At 42.3% G+C, this 21,332-nt stretch overlaps 2 protein-coding genes across 5 annotated transcripts in view; one reads left to right on the plus strand and one right to left on the minus strand.

The window, feature by feature from the left end:
- Positions 1-21,332, minus strand: part of Rgl1 (ral guanine nucleotide dissociation stimulator like 1) — a 250,090-nt gene that overhangs the window by 227,248 nt on the left and 1,510 nt on the right. The window lies entirely within an intron of this gene.
- On the plus strand, positions 2,298-9,014 carry Apobec4 (apolipoprotein B mRNA editing enzyme catalytic polypeptide like 4). The gene is made up of 2 exons (XM_021176246.2): positions 2,298-2,505; positions 7,678-9,014. The coding sequence occupies exon 2, from the start codon at positions 7,708-7,710 to the stop codon at positions 8,830-8,832; it is 1,125 nt and encodes a 374-aa protein (XP_021031905.1). The 5' UTR covers positions 2,298-2,505; positions 7,678-7,707; the 3' UTR covers positions 8,833-9,014.

The raw sequence follows: 21,332 nt of genomic DNA on the forward strand, positions 1-21,332 counted from the left end.
GGGTCCGGTCCGACGAGATAAAAGGACAACCTCTAACATTCCACAGTTAATTGTGTGCTGCAAAAGCATGTGAAGACTTCAAATGTTCCCAACACCAAGAAATAATAGATATCTGAAGTGATAGTGTGATGGTTTATATATGTTTGGCCCAGGGAGTGGCACTATTAGGAGATGTAGCCTTGTTGGAATAGGTGTGTCATTGTGGGCATGGGCTTTGATACCCTAGTCCTAGCTGCCTGGAAGTCAGTATTCTGATAGCAGCCTTCAGATGAAGATGTAGAACTCTCAGCTCCTCCTGCGCCATGCCTGCCTGGATGCTGCCATACTCCCACCTTGATGATACTAGACTGAACCTCTGAACCTCTAAGCCAGCCCCAATTAAATGTTGTCCTTATATAAGAGTTGCCTTGGTCATGGTGTCTGTTCACAGCAGTAAAACCCTAACTAAGATGGTTATACCAGTTAGCCTAATCATTACACATAAGTATCTTCCATTGTTATGTGATAATTAGAAATTTAATATACATTTTAAATATCATTGAGCTTCCTAAAACCACCCAACTACACAAGTGGATGATATTACAGGTGCATGTTTGCTGCTGCTTCTGGTTTAACATTCTTTAGGACATGATTTAGTGAGTATCTAAGCCACCACTGAAGTTGCATGCCACACACAGGATGACCAACAAGTCTGTGGGGCTTGTTTCCTCCTTTTCCTGCTTGACTAGACCTATGGCATGTCAAGTCCTTTTTTTATTATATAATATCTCAAGAGCTTATAAAACTACCACATTTTTTTAGATTTACTAAAAAAAATAGATAAGCTCTTACTAGCCCTGGCTAGCCTAGAACTCAATACAAAGCTCGCCTCAAACTCACAGAGATCTGCCAAACTTTATTCTGTTCCCTAACTACTAGGAATAAAGGCATATACCTCACACACACACACACAACTTCATATATAATACTGTATAGTGGAGTATCACTGTTAGAACTAAGCAGAAGATGAGCTATGAGAATCAACTTTCAGTCACGTGTAAATTCTGAGAGGAGATGTTCTGGACACAACAGCAAAACCAAGAAGGGCGTGATTCAGGCAAAAGGTAGGAAGGGTGAGACCCTGAGAAACACAGAGCCCAAGAGAACACAGCCAGCCTCCAGGGAGCCCCGTGGCTGGGAGAGGACTGCTGACGACGGCCACCAGAGTCTGACAGCGGAAGCACAACACGGAAGTAACACCAAAACCAGCAGACAGGAGGTGCTTCTGGGAGCCCGTTCTCCCTGCGGAATCAGAGCTTATGCTTAAAAGCTGTTCCTAGTAACTAATAGACTACACAGCGAGTCCGCACTTACTCATTCAAGTAGCCTGAGGAAGAACAAGAGATCACAACGAGCAGTGTCCTGAGTCTGAGAACGGGGAGCAGGAAGATGAGGCCAGTGAGAGAGTGAGAAAGGATGAAAAGAGAAAGGCAGGGCTGCACCAAAAGCAACGCATGTCTTCACCTGAAGGGAGCCATGCATACAGGTAGCATGGGTTCCCCAGGGAACTTCTGAGAGGAAGGAAAGAGCTGTCACTTCCCATGACTTGTGTTTAGACAGAGTCAAACACTCCCTCTGGGGCTGGGAAGATGGCTCAGCAGTTACAAGCACGTTTGCTCTTGCACAGGACCTGGGTCCAGTTCCCACCACCCAGGTGGTGGCTCGCCACCGTTTGTAACTCCAGCTCCAGGAGCTCAGACATACTCTTCTAGTTTCCTCGGGTGCTGCATTCATATACAAATAAGGAGGGCAAAACTCTCATATAAAATAAATCTTTTCTTAAAATGTTACCAAAAATAAATAAATAGATAGATAGATAGATAGATAGATAAAGGTCCCTTTGTGGACTTAGGGTCTGATGGTCCAAACTTGCTCTCCTTCATCTCTAGCTGAAGCCACTTCAGCTCAGTGTCACAGAAAGGCAGATCTCCCTGGCTACTGCACAGACAAGAGAGTCCCAAACCTTATCCACACACTAAGCCTGGATTCTAGTCTACATGTGAAAGAGATGCTGAGAAGACGACCTGAGGTTTTATTCTTACAGTCACAAGGGGAAAAATACTCAACGCATGTACTTAACCAGATATCACCCTTTTATCCGGGCTGGAATAAGTATGCAGACATGTATATTTTCATCTTTGGAACAGGTGGTTTGATATGCAAATAAAGTAATAAGTGTCAGAGCCGTATCCTAGCAGTAGCTACTTTTCAAACGTTGCCATGGCACCAATTCAACAGTGTTCTTAGAGGCAGCCACACCTCAGCAAGGACTAACCTGGACCAGAAAAAATTAAAAGAACTAATAGAAACAGAAAAGGAGTCCTGCTGTGGTATCAGAGACGAGTCTTGATGGCATAGGTGCCCTCTGAATCTACATGAAGCAAGGCATGGGACTTTAAGAAGACAAAGAACATGGACCAGTGCCTCTAACACCTGCAGTGTGAGCCAAGCCTGGAGACAAAGATGGTAATTATAAACCGCTAACAGTTGTTTTTAGCTCTGAGCAGATTGCACACGGATTGGGAAGGGCAAACTCCACTCTCCAACTACTCCAGCGCGAACTGTGCCTTAGCAGCACTCCCCGCTGAAGCAGGAGCAGTCTGTCCTCGTTGTGTGTGCGTTTGTGTTAAACGGAGGAAGTGTGTCCTCCCTCAGCCAGGCCAGGGCCACTCACCACTGTCTATGAAAGATGTCCTTCAGCAAGCTGGGCTCCCCACATCTCTCATGCTTACTACCGACAAATCTGCTTGCTCTTCAGAGGGCAACATATATGTACCAAATACAGGCAAAAATGATGGGGGCAGGGAGGGGGGGCAGTAGTGACACAAGTAGCCAGGGACACAAGCCAGAACCCACTTGGCTTGTGAGCCAGTGCAGGCTGCTGAGGTAGCCCTGAGACACCTGGATAGGTGACTGACCATAGAAATAATCGACATAAAACTAAGCAATAACGAATTCATACAATAAACCCTGAGTTCTATAAAAGCTTAAAGGGAGTGGTGCTCTCTCCCTCAGAGCAGGCTGGCGAAAGGACAGCCCAGGAAGACTAGAAAAAGAGAAAGCTCCAGTATAGAACCTCAGATAGTTGTCACAGAAAAGGCATTAAGAAAAATGGGACTCCAGGGCACCCTCGTTTATACCAAGGCCATTGGTCATAAAGATCACTTTTCAGACAGTCACGCGCCGTGTCTGCCTAAGGCTGGAACCCAGGCAGGAGAGGGGAGAAATAAGGATATTTTGGGAAAGCAAAGAGGTTCACATTGCTGCCTTTATTGTAAAAGACTAAGGACCTCATGATTTCCTCATGGCAGTTACAGGTCACATATGCTTAGTTCCACACATCAGCTTAAAAAATAATAACAAAGGCAGAAAAGGCCCTCACGGTACTTTCCCTATCTTCTGTGGAACAAAACACTGATACATAAAGGAGAAAACCTCACCTGTACCAGTTGGTCTTCCGATTGCTGGGGGGCATCACTGTTCCATCACTGTTCCAAGTGCGTGTGTTGAGCATGTGTGCCCATGTGTGTACCTGTTCATACTGTGTGAGCACGTGGTGGAGTGTGTCTGCATCTGTGCGTACAGGAACATGGAGGCCCGAGGCTGACCTCTACTGTCTTTCTCCACTGCTCTCCACCTTTGTTTTCTGAGACAGGCTCTCTCACAGAACCCGGAGCCTGCCATTTTCGCTAGTCTGGCAGGCCATCTTGCCCAGGATTCTCTTGTCTCCCTTGAGCTCCAGGATTACAAATAGGCTGCCCTGCTTTTATGTTGGTTCTGGAGAGCCAAACCCCCCGTCCTCTCCTTTGCACAGCAAGGCCTTCTCTCTCTCTCTCTCTCTCTCTCTCTCTCTCTCTCTCTCTCTCTCTCTCACACACACACACACACACACACACACACACACACACCCTGTGCCATGCCATCTCTCTGGGCCCCTGCTAGTCTTTCTGGCGCATTTGTTACACACACAACATCATCTTACAAGCCTTCCTTTTTTTCACTTGTATTGTGGCACAGCGTTTTTCTCTGGTAAACTGGAACTATAACTGGGAGTCGAGAGCTTGGTGTCGCTCAGCAGTGAGCCACACGAAAGGCACAATACTTAAGGGTACAAAATTAGGCTTAGGCGTGACAAGCTTTGACAGCAGACTGATGAGTTTGGCCGAGGAGGTTCAGGGAGGACTTACAAGCAAGATTTTCAGGAAATAGTCTTATGTTCCAAGACATTTGTCCCTCACCAAGGGCTCGAACCAGCTTCCCAGAGCAAAGCAATTCTAAGGACTAGGAAGCCTTGAAGGGATTCAGTTACATCAGGGAATGTAGTCCTAAGGAGGAAGCTGAGGCAAACACTCAATCCTTGGGTTAAAGCAACTTCAGAGATGAACAAAGACCTACAACGTAGGCCAGCTGTGACACATATCTTTAATCCCCACACTCAGGAGGCAGAGGCAGGCAGACCTCTGCAAGTTCAAAGCCAGCCTGGTGTATATGGCAGGGGCCAGGCCAGGCCAGCAAGGAACTACATAGTGAGAGCTGATTAAAACAACAAAAACTACAGTCTAAAGCCATGTGCCAGAGCTGCCCCAAGGCTGCTAGCCACTGGATAATGGGGGCATAAACAAAGCCATAGCCCACCCTGGGCCACACTGAAGCTTTTAAACATTTGCCACCCAGGACACAATTCCCGAAGGAAATTCACAGGTTCCATCTGATCAAACAGGGTCTGAGCTTATTTGAACTTCAAAGCCAGACTGCTGAAGAAATAGCTCAGTGGGTAAAGTGCCTGCTGGATCCCCAAAACTTATGTGTGAATTCACGGAGGTGGCCGGGCAGTGGTGGCACAGCACTTGGGAGGCAGAGGCAGGTGGATTTCAGAATTCGAGGCCAGCCTGGTCTACAGACTGAGTTACAGGACAGCTAGGGCTACACAGAGAAACCCTGTCTCAGAGAACCAAACAAGCAAGCAAGAAAAAAAGAAAAAGAAAGAAAAATATGCAAAGTCAATCTTTGCCCTCCACAGGAGTATACATAGCTGAACACATGTACACACATAACATACAGAACAAAAATAACTACAACAAACCGAGAAGACATCAAAATGTTTTCATATGAGTGACAATAGTAAAGCCGAGCTGGGAGGCCACTGAAGGAAATGCATTTGTAAAGTCTAAGTGAAAACTACATTTTGAAGAAATGGCCAGTTTACCTGGTTTGTATTCTCTGCCTTACCTATGTGGCTGTCTGGGCAGGGTTAGACATAAACAGCAAAGCATAAACACTAAGCTCAACCTGAGGTGCACATCTGTATTCTCCACTACTTGGGACCTCAGGGGCTGAGGCAGGAGGATTACAAATTCAAGGTTAGTTAGCCTTAGCCACATAAATTCAAGGCCAACAGGGACCACTTAATGATACTCTATAGTAAAATTAAAAAAAAAAAAAAAAAAAGGCCTGGAAAGACAATGGAGGCCTACAGTCACAGCGCCTGGGCAGCCAGGAGTTCAGGCAGTTCAAAGCCCATCAGGAGTTCAAAGTCATTCTTGGCTACAATCGGCTTCAAGGCCAGCCTGAGCTATGGGAGATTTTGTTGCAGATCTGTAACCAAAAAAAAAAAAAAAAAAAAAAAAACCTAGAATCTGAAAAGGGGCTGAGGTAGCACTAGCTTGATGGTAGCACTTCCCCAGTAACATTATTGGTCATCAATAAATATTGTAAAAAGCATGAGAACTATTTAATCATGATTAATGAAAATGGCTTTTCTTGGTACAACAGGAAAAACTAATCACAGAGTAAACACTCACCACTTCCGCAGAGACTGCAGAATTTGTCACAGTTAAATAATACTGGGTGAGCGGGTGTGGTGGTGCACGCCTTCAATCCCAGCACTCGGGAGGCAGGGGCAGGCAGATTTCTGAGTTTGAGACCAGCCTGGTCTACAGAGTGAGTTCCAGGACAGCCAGTGCTACACAGAGAAACCCTGTCTCGAAAAACCAAAAAAAAAAAAAATAATAATAATAATAATAATAATAATATTGGGTGAATGCTCAAAGTATATTATATGCTTGCATGGTCTTATAGCCGGGCATGGTGGCGCACACCTTTAATCCCAGCACTTGGGAGGCAGAAGCAGGCAGATTTCTGAGTTCGAGGCCAGCCTGGCCTACAGAGTGAGTTCCAGGACAGCCAGGGCTATACAGAGAAACCCTGTCTCGAAAAACCAAAAAAGAAAGAAAGAAAGAAAGAAAGAAAGAAAGAAAGAAAGAAAGAAAGAAAGAAAGAAAGAAAGAAAATGGTCTTATATGACCCTGTGTAATAAAATAAAAATAAATTAAAAATAAAACACAAACATAACCAAAAGCCTCTATAAAGCAGATTAAATATTTTTAAAGATGTATTTATTTTTATTTTATATGTACAAGTGTTTTTGTCTATATGTATGTATATGTACCACATGTATGCCTCGTGCTCAAAGAGGCCAGAAGGTGGCATCACCCTGGGACTGAAGTTACAGTTGTGAGCCACCACTTGGGTACTAGGAACCAATCCTGGGTCCTCTGGAAGAGAAGTACTTTTTTTTTTCCTGAGACGGGGTTTCTCTGTGTAGCCCTGGCTGTCCTAGAACTCACTCTGTAGGCCAGGCTGTCCTCAAACTCAGAAATCCGCCTGCCTCTGCCTCCCAAGTGCTGGGATTAAAGGCATGTGCCACCGCTGCCAGGCGAGAAGTACTCTTAGCCATCTCTGCAATCTTCATTTTTAAGAAAGGGCAGACATAGGATTCTTGATGCATAAGAAACTCCTGCAGAAGCTGGGCGTGGAGGCGCACGCCTTTAATCCCAGCACTCAGGAAGCAGAGGCAGGCAGATTTCTGAATTCAAGAGAAACCCTGTCTCAGGAAAAAAAAAGAAAAAGAAAAGAAAAAGAAAAAAAGGAACTCCTGCAGATCAATAAGGAAAACATTAGGCTTAAAAGGAGATAAGGGATCAAGAAGAGTTCACAGAAAAGTAAGTGCCCTGGACCAGTAAGTAAGTGAAATATGCCCAGGTGCACCAGAGACAACAAGTGAGCTTTGCAACAGCCAAATGATAGCCGTAGGGACCACCAAGACCATAGGGGGCTTGGACTGTTGCCACTAAAAGCAAATGGTGGCTGAGTCGTGTCTGGCTCACAGTAAAGCGACTGACATTGACTATATATGTGACAGTATTCACTCCCAAGACGTCCTTCTGAGCAGGGATTATGATCATCTTTGCAGACAAGGAAGCTGTGACTCCAGCGGCTGAAGGACTTTGACCACTAAGCTGGGAGGCAGAATAGCCCAGCCTTGAATGTAGTAGTCTGTTTCTAGAACTTACTGTTAGCCCATTTGCTCTACAGATGTGGACTCTATGAAACAGGTAAAGCTGTGCTCTGCATTTCTCTTTAGTCTCCCCCACCACCACCTACCAGAGCCTCAATAAGGAAAACTGAATTGTGAACTCTGTGATCTTCTCCTATGTCTCACCTTCAGGCCAAATTGCACTTTGATAGCAATTGTGTAATTGTGCTCAATTCCTTAAAGGGAAGGTGCTTAGAAAATGTATGCATTGTCTTCAGTTTTCCCTGCTTTAGTTATCTGTGTAATTTCTCTTCCTTGTTTAGAATTGCAGCTAGAAGATCATACAATCCTCAATGGAGCCCCTGTATGAGGAAATTCTAACCCAAGGTGGAACAATAGTCAAACCTTACTACTGGCTCAGCTTTTCTCTAGGTTGCACCAACTGCCCTTACCACATTCGGACAGGCGAGGAAGCGAGAGTTCCCTACACAGAATTTCATCAGACTTTTGGATTCCCATGGTCAACGTACCCTCAAACAAAACACCTCACATTTTATGAGCTGAGAAGTTCCTCCAAGAACCTGATACAAAAGGGCCTTGCTAGCAACTGCACCGGGAGTCACAACCACCCAGAAGCAATGCTATTTGAGAAGAACGGTTACCTTGACGCAGTCATATTCCATAACAGCAACATCAGACATATCATTCTGTATTCCAACAACTCCCCTTGTAATGAGGCTAAGCACTGCTGCATCAGCAAAATGTACAACTTCCTGATGAACTATCCAGAAGTCACCCTTAGTGTTTTCTTTTCTCAGCTCTACCATACTGAGAAACAGTTTCCTACCTCAGCATGGAACCGTGAGGCTCTCCAGAGCCTGGCCAGCTTATGGCCCCAGGTCACTTTGAGTCCAATATGTGGTGGCCTTTGGCATGCTATTCTTGAAAAGTTTGTTAGCAACATCTCTGGATCAACTGTTCCGCAGCCCTTTACAGCTGGGAGAACCCTGGCTGACAGGTATAACGCTTATGAAATCAACTCCATCATAGCAGCAAAGCCTTACTTCATTGATGGTCTTCTGAGCCGGCAAAAAGAGAGTCAGAACCAAGAAGCCTGGGCAGCTTTTGAAAAGCACCCCTTAGGCAGTGCTGCTCCTGCCCAGAGGCAGCCCACAAGGGGTCAGGACCCCAGGACTCCTGCCGTCCTCATGCTGGTGCCTAACAGAGATCTACCGCCAATTCATGTGGGTTCACCCCCACAGAAACCCAGGACCGTGGTAAGGCACTTGAACATGCTTCAACTGTCATCCTTCAAAGTCAAAGACTTAAAGAAACCTCCCTCGGGCAGGCCAGTGGAGGAGGTGGAAGTCATGAAGAGGTCTGCAAGGAGCCAAAGGGCAAACAAAAAGAACAGAAGCCAATGGAAGAAACAGACTCTAGTTATCAAGCCAAGCATTTGCCCTCTACTGGAGAGGTAACAAAATAAATAAATAAATAAAATGGAATTCTCTCTCCCAGGTCCGACTAAGATGGAGTTAAATTGATATAAAAAAAAAACCAACTGATTATTATAACAACTCCTATCATTGACACTGTTTTCAACATAATCCAAAACGGTCATAAGGAACTTTATCTCTCTCTCCGAAAGTAACAGCAACAAAATAAATGGCTTTTTGTTTTATTATTTGTATGTGTGTGGGTATTTTGCTTGCATGTATGTATGTGCAGCATGTGCATCTGGCCCTTGGAGGCCAGAAGAGGACATCAGATCCCCTGAGACTGGAGTTACAGATGATCATAAGCTACCATGTGGGTGCTGGAAACTGAAGCCAGGTCCTCTGCAAGAGCAGCCAGTGCTGTTAACCAATAGGACATTCCTCTGGCCCCAAAATAAATGTTTTAAGGCAAAAAAGGGAGTGTTACTGCTCTAGACTTCCCACATCATCCTTCCAAAAGGGAATAAATAACTTCCTAAATTGGTTTCAGCATAAAAATACACCAAAATTAAAGACCACCTGAGGTTCCTAACATTAAGTTCCATCTCGTGGGCAAAGAGGTGAATTTGCATTGATTGTTGACTACAGTCAAAAGATTTTTGGATAGATCATTTTTTTCTAAAGTAACTGAAAATTGTTTTGTGTGAGTAAAAGCTCTTCTGAAAATTGATTGCATATGGCTACAAAAATTGATTTTTTTTAAAACCTGGCCAGCTACTCTATTTAATCTTTCTGACTCAGAACACCCCCTCCCGAGTAGATCACAGAGGCAGGATGATGTGTGAGAATCTTCAAAGGCAACCAAACTCCACACCACTCTCCATGGCCTCCGAGGCTCTTTATTTCCTAGCCCACCAAGATAGCAATTTCTTATAGGGATCAGTCAAGGACTTGAATGCATTCTCTCCCTCCCTCCCTCCCTCCCTCCCTCCCTCCCTCCCTCCCTCCTGCCCTCCCTCCCTCCCTCCTGCCCTCCCTCCTTCTTAATCTTCACTTTCTCCTGTGACACATAGCACAACATCCACTCAAAATGTAGGCAGCACAGTTGACTCTCCATCTCAATAAACGCACCAACCACTGATCACCAGCATCCCCTTTCTTCTCTGGGCGGTGCCTGTTTTCACACCGTCGGTAGGATATCTTTGGTTGTGTCTGTTATCATTATCCTCCTTCTATTACAGCTCCCCAGTGCAAAATATATATGTATTTCTTTCCATTTTTCTGGATACTTCTATGCCAATACATATTTGTACATTCCCTTAAAATTTTCAAAATATACTTTTTTTTTTCGAGACAGGGTTTCTCTGTATAGCCCTGGCTGTCCTGGAACTCACTCTGTAGACCAGGCTGGCCTCGAACTCAGAAATCTGCCTGCCTCTGCCTCCCAAGTGCTGGGATTAAAGGCGTGCCCCACCATCGCCCAGCTATACTTCTTTTAAAAACTGTTCTTTGGTTAACCCTCTGGCCACCTAATGAACTGACTTGCCTATCTATATACTATATACTATATACTATATACTATATACTATATACTATATACTATATACTATATACTATATACTATATACTATATACTATATACTATATACTATATACTGTGGCCTCCCTTCCCCCAGCCTGGAACCTGCTTGCTCAAGGGTGGAGCTTCCTGCTCATTCGTCCTGCCACGCCTACTGCTGGACCCTGCCTTTGCTGCCTGGAGGCACACACGTGTTCGTCCTGCTACTGGACCCTGAGTTACTTGGCGGGAAATTGGGTTCCCTCCCCCTTCCTTTATAACTGAGTGTCTGGAAATAGTAAAATTGAGCTTTGATCAGAATATTGTCTTAGCTCCATTCATTCTTCCGCCCCGTCTAGATTCCTCTCTTTTCAGCTCGAACTGCCATTCTCAGTTGAACCGTTCGTGTTGTGGACTGCGGGCAGGCCGCAACAGTTGGCGCCAGAACTGGGACCTGAAGAATGGCAGAGGGATGCTAAGAGAAACGACTGCTGTGTGGAGCTCCACAAGAAAGGAAAGGATCTTCGTATCGGAGCATCGGAGCAACGGACAGGTACACATGCTAGCGCTAGCCTAAAATTTCAGTTTTGTAAAGTGTTGCTGAGGATGCGGTAGGATACGAATCAAGTTTGAATCAGTGCTAACCCAACACTGTTTCTGCTTGGGTCAGCAGCTCGTTAATCGGAACTAGATACGGAGACAGGCGGTGTGCCGCAGCTTTTTAGAAAGCTGCTTAGGTGGAAGAAGGAAGGGTTTAAAGTCATGGATCAGGCGGTTGTTTTTAGTTTTCAGGAGTTGTTTCAGGCCAGAGGAGTAAGGCTTGAAGTACAATTAGTAAGAAATTTTTTAGATAAGATAGATAGCTGTTGTCCATGGTTCAAGAAAGAAGAAATGATAGATTGTGGAACCTGGGAGAAAGTTGGTGAGGCCTTGAATATCGCTCAGACAGATAATTTTACCCTAGGTCTCTGGGCGCTTGTAAATGATGCTATAAAAGATGCAACTTCTCCAGGGCTAAATTGCCCTCAGGCGGAGCTTGCGGTATCTCAGGAGGAGTGCCTATCAGAGAAGGCCTCCTCAGAAAAAGATCTTCTTAACTCAAAAATTGATAAATGTGGAAACTCTGATGATGGACTGAATTTTAACAAAAATCACTCAGATAGAGGAATTGCCCATTACCTTAATGAGAATTGGTCCTCTTGCGAATCTCCCGCTTCACCTATAGTCACCACTTCGGGAGGTGCTACTCATAGGGACACACGGCTAAGCGAGTTAGAGTTTGAGATTAAGCTTCAGAGGCTGAGTCTCTTAAGATATTTCTAGTTTAGATAATGATTAATGTGGTTCCTATCCTAAATAGTAAAATTTAAGATAAGATATAAAGCAATGCCTCTTTATTAAAGCGTTAAAGCTTGCTTTAATAGGTATTCATAAGTATTAATTGATATCCAAACTTCATAATATGATAGAAATGCTTCTAATATTGATTTTAACAGTGATAAATTGTTTTAAACATAGGTTTTGCTTTCCCAAAGTTGTAGGTATTATCCTAACCTTGCACAAAAACTTAAAAATTATGGTTAAAACTGCCATTGTTCCATTGACTGCAGCTTGCAGTTTGATTGCAAATTTAAGATTAATGCTCAGATTAAAAAGTATTTTACCTTTGAGTCAATACAGGGCTCTGGGCAGCCCCAGAGCGGCTTGTGGCCCTTTCTTTTGTTTTGCAAACAATGCCTAAAAAAGTTTTTCCCTGTGTTCAAGAAAATTTCTTTTTAACAGTGTTACAGATCTATTCAGATGTTTAAAATAATGCTTAAATTCAAAGATTTTTGCTTCTAGTAAACTGGTAATCACTAGAAAATTTTGCCTCTACGTATGGCTAATATAGCTTTACATTATGTAAGAAAAATGTTTATTGTTTCTGCATCTTTACAAGAAGCCAAAAGTTTTAATCTTTCAGTATATATTGTTTCCTAAGTGGAAAGTATTTTATTAACTAATGCTTCTCAAGGGAAGTTTACCTTAAATCCTTGCTCTCACCCAAAAGATTCAGAGACAGTATCCTTTTATTATTTAGTGTTTTAGTTTACTACAAAAGGTTTTACAAAAAATAAAGAAAGCTTTTATAATTGTTGTTAATTGGTAATTAAAAATTAGTTGTGCCCAAGACAATTCTTCGGCCAGAAAAAACATTATTGTAAAGACATTTTTCTCATCCTCCCAGCCAATCGTTGGCCCACGTGGGCCCAACTAGCTGCTGTGGGGCAAAGTCTTAAGACACACAGTTGCCCCTGTTCCCAACACAAATAATCTGGTTGTGTGCTGTAGATGGTGTTTTAAAATGCTGAACAATCAAACCTTAATTTATATATTAATAGTCAATGCTATATCTCTGAGCTCATAATTACTTAAAATTGTTCGTCCCTCAGATACTATTTATTCTCAAATTTACAATTGCTTATACATATTTCTAGTTAATAAATACATAAATTATGCACGTGTGACTCTTAATAACTTTTCAAGCTTTCTAGTTACAACCGTTCCTTTAAAAAAAAATGATTGAAAGTGCAATTAGTCACTGCCCCTTTACAGCCAAATATTTAAATGTTTTGTCCAACAAGTTATTAATTCAAAAGGTTAGATATTGTAAAATTTTAAACTTTAACCTCTTAAAAGACAAAAGAGAAAAATTGTATCCCCATATATACTATTTAGTGCATTTACATGCACACTATTTAAAACATACCTTTATTTTCAAAATTTGAGATTAAAATGTCAAATTTAATAAATGCTTTTTAGTATTTTAAAAGGGTCTACTTATTGGCTTATAGATTGATCCTAAAACAGCTACCTTATTAGGAAAGGGAAAAACAGGTTCTCTCCACAGAACTCTACAGAAGCATATTGGTAATTCGTGTGCTGAGCTGACAGGTAAGTTAACTCAGTGTCCTGATTAAAAGGACTAAAAGATTAAATTCATGTTTTAGATCCATCCTTGCTTGTCATTTTTCCAGTTTAGACTAGCTTCTAGCCTTTTAACTTTATGGCAATAGTACATCAGAGACTGTATATTCAGACTTAGTAAAATTAGTCATTTAATAGAGTCATAATGATTTTTCACTCTTCTTCAGTGTGACCAGCCATTCTAACTCAATCTTAGACTGGTCTAATATTCAGTTCAATTATTAGAGATTCCTATATTCTAAATTACCTAGCAAAGTTAATTCAGAGCATTTCCCCCAAGGTCACCAAAGGCTCATCTTGCCTTCACCTTATTTGTCCTAAACTTTTTGCAAACTGACATTAAAGGTCAGTCTGCAGCGGAACGCCACTGGCACCCAGTTACTTCTAATTCTTATGCATTGGTAAAATGGAAGGACGCCCTGACTAATGAATGGAAGGGTCCGGATCCAGTTCTAATCTGGGGAAGAGGCTCGGTTTGTGTTTTTTCACGAGATGAAGATGGAGCACGGTGGCTACCAGAGAGATTAATTCATCAGGTAAACACAGATTCTGTCTCTTCTCGTAAGTATCATTCTAAAGACTAAAATTCCTCTTGTGCTTAGAATTCAGCTGGGAGTGGAAGCTCCCAGAAACTGTTTTCCTCTGAGCCAATTCCCCTACAGGAGGCCGGAGATTAGCTTTAGCTTTACAATTTGCATCTAAATAAAGTACCTTGACTTCTCCAAACAGAAAATTTACAGTGCTACTCTCTCATTGTTTAGATTTCTTTCTTTTCTCAAGCAGGTCAATCCACATTCTCCGGTTCTCCGCCCCTAAGAGCAAACAGGTGGTACTGCTAATCTCCCTTCCAAGGACATCCCAGCACGTGGCTTTCAGCCTGAGATAGGATTTAGATTTACCAGGAGAGCTAGGGAAGTAGAAATTTCATATATTTACAGAGATTAGTTCTTATTTTGATAGAGATGGGCTTAGTCCCTTAGCTGGCCTCTGGCTTTTCACCCTTGCTGTTACTGCAAGGTGTCCTTAGTTCCTCAGGCTAGGGAATAACAGGGATGAGGAGAAAAGACCTCCAGCTCCTATTTTAACCACAATCCATGGTGTTAATACTGACATAATTCTTGTCTAGGCCTTGCTAAATCTGAGGTTGACAAGTCTCATATAGAGACCGCGCATAGCTCAGAACTGCGCTACTGATTCATAATCATATGAATACAGTATGGGTACCGCTTGGCGCAGGAGATTACTGCGGAGGGAAGGTCCAGCTTGACCGTTTCTGAGTTCCCTGTGCGACACACCTGATTTGAAAGAGGTTGGTATCTGATTCCAGCTAAAAACCAAAAATACCTAAGGCTCTGCCTCCCCTCCCCAAAAGATACCAAGAGCCACAGGTGTGGGTTGTTATAATGCTCACGGGAGGAATCAGGTCAATGTCCACCCAAGTCAAGGTTAAAGGCCCACTCATCTACGGATGAAAAAAATTATTTGATCACCTCTGTTAAGCATTGCCTATTTAAACTTAATTAATAGGGGGGAGAGAGGTTGGAGACCTTACTGTCAAAAGGGCAAGCCCTTCACCGCCTCCCACCCAAACAAATAAAAAAAAAAAAAAGCCAACTGGCCTTGTACTAAAGAGCTGGTCTTACCCCTTCTCCCTGTTTCCCCGCCTGCCATCAAAAATTGCGGAGGAATATTAGCTCAGTGTTATTCTAAATTTGTTTACTTAAACTTAGCCAGGGTTCCAACGCCCTACTTAAAATGCAAACAGGTAGTTACCTATTCAGCACTAATTAGCATTATAAAGTCAGAGCCTATTCTGTTAGTGGTTTACTAGGATAATAAAGACAGTCTTAGCCAAATACAGTTTACCATTAGAAAAGTTAGGGAATCCCACGGAAACAGGTTTTTTCTTTAGCCCTAAGAACTCAGGCAGAACTATTGAACATAAATAATTTTTCTGCCTCAGGCCAGCCCTTTTTTTTGTTTGTTTGTTTTGTTAACTAATGGGAGGAGATGTGGCCTCCCTTCCCCCAGCCTGGAACCTGCTTGCTCAAGGGTGGAGCTTCCTGCTCATTCGTCCTGCCACGCCTACTGCTGGACCCTGCCTTTGCTGCCTGGAGGCACACACGTGTTCGTCCTGCTACTGGACCCTGAGTTACTTGGCGGGAAATTGGGTTCCCTCCCCCTTCCTTTATAACTGAGTGTCTGGAAATAGTAAAATTGAGCTTTGATCAGAATATTGTCTTAGCTCCATTCATTCTTCCGCCCCGTCTAGATTCCTCTCTTTTCAGCTCGAACTGCCATTCTCAGTTGAACCGTTCGTGTTGTGGACTGCGGGCAGGCCGCAACAATATACTATATACTACATACTACATACTACATACTACATACTATATACTTGCCTATCTACATATACTGCATACACACTGCTTTGTTTCTCCCTTGGAAACATGTAAACACATACTATAGGAAAAGTGTGTTCACATGCAAATTCTTGTTACTCTTTCATATATACAGTCAAAGCTGATTCTATAAAATCTCTATACAAAGTCATGCTGCCTTAGGGTAATATGCTAATATTAACATTAAATTCCATAATATTCCATGAAAGGGGAGAAAGAGATAAAAACTGTCTTGTGATTAAAATAAATATGAATAAAATGTTTAAAGAAAGTGTCTTTAGCCTACAGATTTTGATCAAAGTAATGGAATATAATTTTATCACAGGCATATAGTAATTATTATTTAAAGAGATACATTGAAGTTTAATATTAAATTATGAAACCCTATGACCATAAATTGAAATGCTATGTTTGGAAAAAAGTCGCCAATATAATGAATTTGGCATTTCTCTTTATGAACAGAGCCATTAGCTGACAGTCTAACTCCATAGTATATGCCCTGGATTTGAGTCGCTAGCACCTCCCCTGCCAAATTAAAAAGGTAAAATCATTGCCACAGAACCAGTCTTCACAGTGGTGAGTAGACCTCAGCGTCTCTCAGGTTACAAAGTGTACAGAGTCTGAATCTATGATTTTGGATTTCGTTGGTATATAACAAGAGATTAGATGTTGACACTATAGGAAAAAGAAGTGCCCTTGATCACTACATTTTTATACTAATTAGATAGGCCTGCAACTCAGTAAAGGGAGGTAAATGGCAGCTCATAGGTTCAAGCCAATACTATAAAGAAGAAAATATACGGCCTTAGCCGTGTGTGAGCTGCACAGCAAGTCAGTGAGTTTGTTTGTTAGTTTGGTTGGTTGTTTTTGGGTTTTTTTTAGGTTTGTTTGTTTTTTTAGGTTGGTTTTTTTTCCCCTCGAGGCAGGGTTTCTCTGTGTAGCCCTGGCTGTCCTAGAACTCACTCTGTAGAGACCAGGCTGTCCTCAAACTCAGAGATCCATCTGCCTCTGTCTCTGCCTCTGCCTCTCTCCCCACCTCCCAAGTGCTGGGATTGGAGGCACATGACACCACTGCCATTGAGACCTTTTCTAAAACAGAAGAAAAGTAATTTAAAGTAATCTACTCATCTGTAAAGATAGGAATAAGAGCAGGAACAGTCTTGAACTCCTGATTTCTCCACCTCCCAAGCTCTGGGACTAAGACATGCACCACAACACCCAGTTTCTGAGGTACTCAATATTAAACTCTGGGCCTTGTGCATGCTGGGCAAGCATTCTCCCAACTCAGCTACATTCCTGACATAACTCATCTTTAAGGAACTTCTGAACTCTGCCTGCTTTAAGAAAATACACAGTAAAGCAACATTTCCAAGGAGTGAGGTCTTACACACAGTGACATGTCTCACTCAGTGCACAGAGGGCTCCTGGTCATGTATGGCTGGTCCAGAGAGACAGAGACAGAGACAGAGACAGAGAGAGTGTTTAGATGCTTTGACTCTCTTCAACAATATCACTACCAGTGAGGCAGGCTTGGTGGCACACACCTTTGGTCCTAGCACTCAAGAGGCAGAGGCAGGTGGATCTCTGAGAGTTCAAGGTCAACCTAGTTTACATGGAGAGTTCCAGGACAGCCAGGAGTACATAGAGAAACTCTGTCTCAGGAAAAAAAAAGTCACTGCCATCCCACCAAAGGAAATTCCAAGTAAATAAAATAGAAGCCAACAAATTAAATCAGTTAGTGAGACAGATCTGAAAAAAAGACATAGGGTATAACCTAGAAACCCAATAAAGGTGAAGAGAAGAGCACTGCCTTCAGTCTGGCTCAGAGTCTGACTCTCATCATTGTAGACCCAATTATGTCATATGTGGTCAACACAAGAAGAATGGATTTAGGTCAGGGTAGACAGATTTACAAAACTTCCAAGACTGACATATAAAAACAACTAACAAACTAATTTCCAGTAGGACATACAACTGGATGTACACACAAGTATTTAAACCATCCCGCTTACACGGTCTTCTCAAGCATATTTATTAGAATCGGAAGCTTGCTGGGTTAGAATGAGGATTCAAGCAGTTGACTCAATGAGTTAAATGTTTGTGCTGTCTGATGCTGTACTTGTGCGGATATAGGCATATGTCATGGGGATAATGAAATGTACGCTAGGCTTTCTGTCTCCTGAAGTGTCTGGGTAGATGCAGCCTGTAAGAGACAGCATAGTCTATAACTGACTCCTACTGTGTCTAGCATATTGATTTTCTATTGACATTCACTGTTGATGATGTTTGAGACAAGTTCTCACTCTGTAACCCAGGGCATCCTAGTAGTCACTGTGTAGCCCAGGCTGGCCTCCAGCTCAAGGTGATCTTCCTCCATCATCCTCCTGAATGTGGGGTTACAGGTGTGAGGCTCTGCACCCAGCTTTCCTGATAGTCAATAACTTCATCAAATCTCAGTCTAATCCTTAGGCCCTGACCTGAAAGTTGATCTTATTTCCTTACATTCCTGCTATGAAACTTGACTTTGTGTGTGCGCTTGTGAGAGCATCAGCCTTTAATTACTGAGTTACCTTGCCAGACTTCTAATATGCATCTTTTTCACTCATAGTGCATATGGTTTAGCAAAAATCTCATAGATTATGACCCTCTTTATCTCATTTACAAGGCTCTAAGGAAAGCCGCATGGCAACTCAACTTCCACTGATCAATAAGATCATGAGCCAGCATTTCCTGAGAACTGTATGTCAGGTATTTTAAGCACATACATATTAATTCATTCAATCCCTCCAATAATCCTACAAAGCAGGTGTTATTATAATACCTGTTTTACAAATAAATAGGCGGTACCACAGAGAGCTTGTAATAGCCTGAGCAGTAAATCAGAACCTGACAGCTGAGCTGATAGCCATGTCTGATTCCAGGGCCCCACGTTCTATTCCTCAGGGCTTCGCTAATGGTAAATGACACCTGGGAAACCCAATGCCTATCAGTACCTCCTTGTGACTTCCCTGCAATTCTGCTTAAACTGTACAGCCAAGAGCTGTCTTCCAAACTCAGGCAGCCAAGTACCCTGCATGATCCAGGCTGGGGACTCTTGGGATGTTCTAGAAGCCAGAGCTTGGCTTTTAACTCACCCCACTTCCCCTTAAGCAGAACCACATACCAAAAAGCCAGGATTATGTCACCCTGTGCTGTACCAAATAGGGATCCAAAGAAATGGAACGCAGATTCATTTTATTTAAAATTTGTTAAAATTAAAAGCACTTGTTTTCCAAAAGAAAAAGGGGAGAAAGGAAGAAAGAAAGGAAGAGAGAGAGAAGAAAAGAAAAGAAAAGAAAAGAAAAGAAAAGAAAAGAAGAGAAAGGAAAAGAAAAGAAGGAAGAAAGGCAAATATAAACTCACTTCTTAGTAAAGACTTAAGGAATTTATGAATGCACATTTACAGCAACAAATTATTCAAAGCTATAAGAAAATAAACCAAGTATCCCTTGACACACAAGTAGGTAAACAAAATGTGGCATTTGTTATGTAAAATAGGATGTTAGGGGCTACAGAGATGACCCAGTGATAAAAAGCACTTGCTGTTCTTACAAAGGACCCAAGTTCAATTCCCAGCACCCACATGGCAGCTCACAACCATGTGTAACTCCAGTTCCAGGGAACAGGACGCCCTCTTCTGGCTTCTGCTGCACTTACATGCATCTAGATACAAACACACACATACACAAATAAATGACTAATAAAATATGTTTTAAAAAATAAGAATAAAATGAAATGGAATGCTAGTCAGCCTTCCCCCCCCCCAAAAAATCAATTTTGACAGATGCACAAGTGAATGAGCCTGAGGACCAAGTGAATGCAATAGGTCATAAAAGACAAACACTGTAGGAGTTCATTTATATGATGTACCCAATGAGTCATGATAAAATACAATGATTGTCCAGTGCTAGAAGGAGGAGAAAGTGGGGAGTTACTGCTTAATGGGTCTAGACATTCAGTTCTGTAAAATAATGGGCTGTGGTTAAGATGGTACAATGATGTGAATGTGCTTAATACCAAATACCTGTACGTTTCAGAAGAGCTATGATGGCAAACTGTAAGTGGGGGGGAGGAGAAGGTGTGCATGTGTATGTGTGTGTGAGGGGGTGGGGAGGGAGGTATGCGTGTATGTAGGTGTGCCTGTGTGTGTGCCTGTGGTGGGGAAGGAGGTGTGCATGTATGTAGGTTTGTCAGTGTGTGCACAGACAAGGTAAAGTATTTAGCTGAAGATGTCTAAAAACTGACTTCATAAGAGAACTTCCTTAGGTCCTTAGCCTTTTCTTCTTAACAAATGGGGGGAGGGGCATGCACACACACTGGCACTCAGACACACACACACACTCACACCTATACAAGCCTGCACACGTGCAGGTTCAAGGAACATTTTTTAGTTGGCTCTCTCCTTCTGCCACGTGGGTCCAGGTGACTGAACTCAGGCTTGGTAGCAAGGGTCTTTCCTGGCTGCACCAGCTCACCAGCCCTGATCCTTGGCTTTTTCAGACATCATAGAAACAAGGATCTACAAATGCAGCAGTAACCCTCTGGAAATTCAGATAACCTAGTTATTTGCATCATAAGTACATCTTAAGCCAAGCAAATCCTTTATATAAGGAGGAAAGTATTCATTTGAAAACACCCCCCCAAAATAAAATTGCCTAAGATGGTGATTCAGTATCATAGGTAACAGTAAAAATATAGAATTTACAAGACAGTAGAATACTGTGCATTTTCTAACTGGAGGATAATTAAGAACAGGTTTCTTCAGAGACAAACATTTCCTTTAAATCTTGTAAAACAAACAAACAAACAACTATTAGCTCATGGATAGGAGGGAAATTAATTAAGGTAGCCATTAAAATCCTAAATGTTCAATGTTATCTCAGAATTACTTTGTGAGAAAATTAGTTGATTACTTAGCAGTGGTGATGCCTAAGCACTGTGAGGCACTATGAAAAAAAGAAAGAAAAGGAAAGAAAAGCAAAGAAACCTGTAAAATTTAACACAATCTACCCGAGGACCAAAATTCTGAGCAATGGAGATAATTACATCCTTGAACAACTGACTTTTTTTTTTAATTCCTCGCTGTTCCATTAAGTTGTTTTCTACCCCAGGATTTTTCCCCAGCTCTAAAGAGAACGTGTGTGTGTGTGTGTGTGTGTGTGTGTGTGTGTGTGTGTGTGTGTGTGTCCAACTAAGACAATAGGAAACACTAGGGCTTTGGAAATGGCTGTGTTAGCTCTTAAATCCTCGTTTCCATCTGCACTCAACAGTGCGTCTAGTGTTTAATTTTCTCTTCAAAAAAAAAATCTCAATTTAAAAGAACAAAAAGTACAGTCAGCTTTAACATCTAAAAGAGTATGCTGTGCATCTTGTATGGGAGTTACACAAGATTGAAACAAAAAACAATTAAACAAATCTTTATCCTAAGTTACATAATGCTATCACTGTAACAATGTTCTTATACTCCAGCATGAGGCTTTTAAAGTAAGCACTGCTGGCAGGGAGACATGTCTCTTTTGCTGTCTTAAGACATGAGAGTTTTTACTAGCTCACAATGTGAGTGTTAATCAAGGAAATGT

This window comes from Mus caroli, unplaced genomic scaffold, assembly GCF_978045245.1.
Source record: "Mus caroli unplaced genomic scaffold, Mus_caroli_1 scaffold_1, whole genome shotgun sequence".
Classification (NCBI taxonomy): Eukaryota; Metazoa; Chordata; class Mammalia; order Rodentia; family Muridae; genus Mus; species Mus caroli.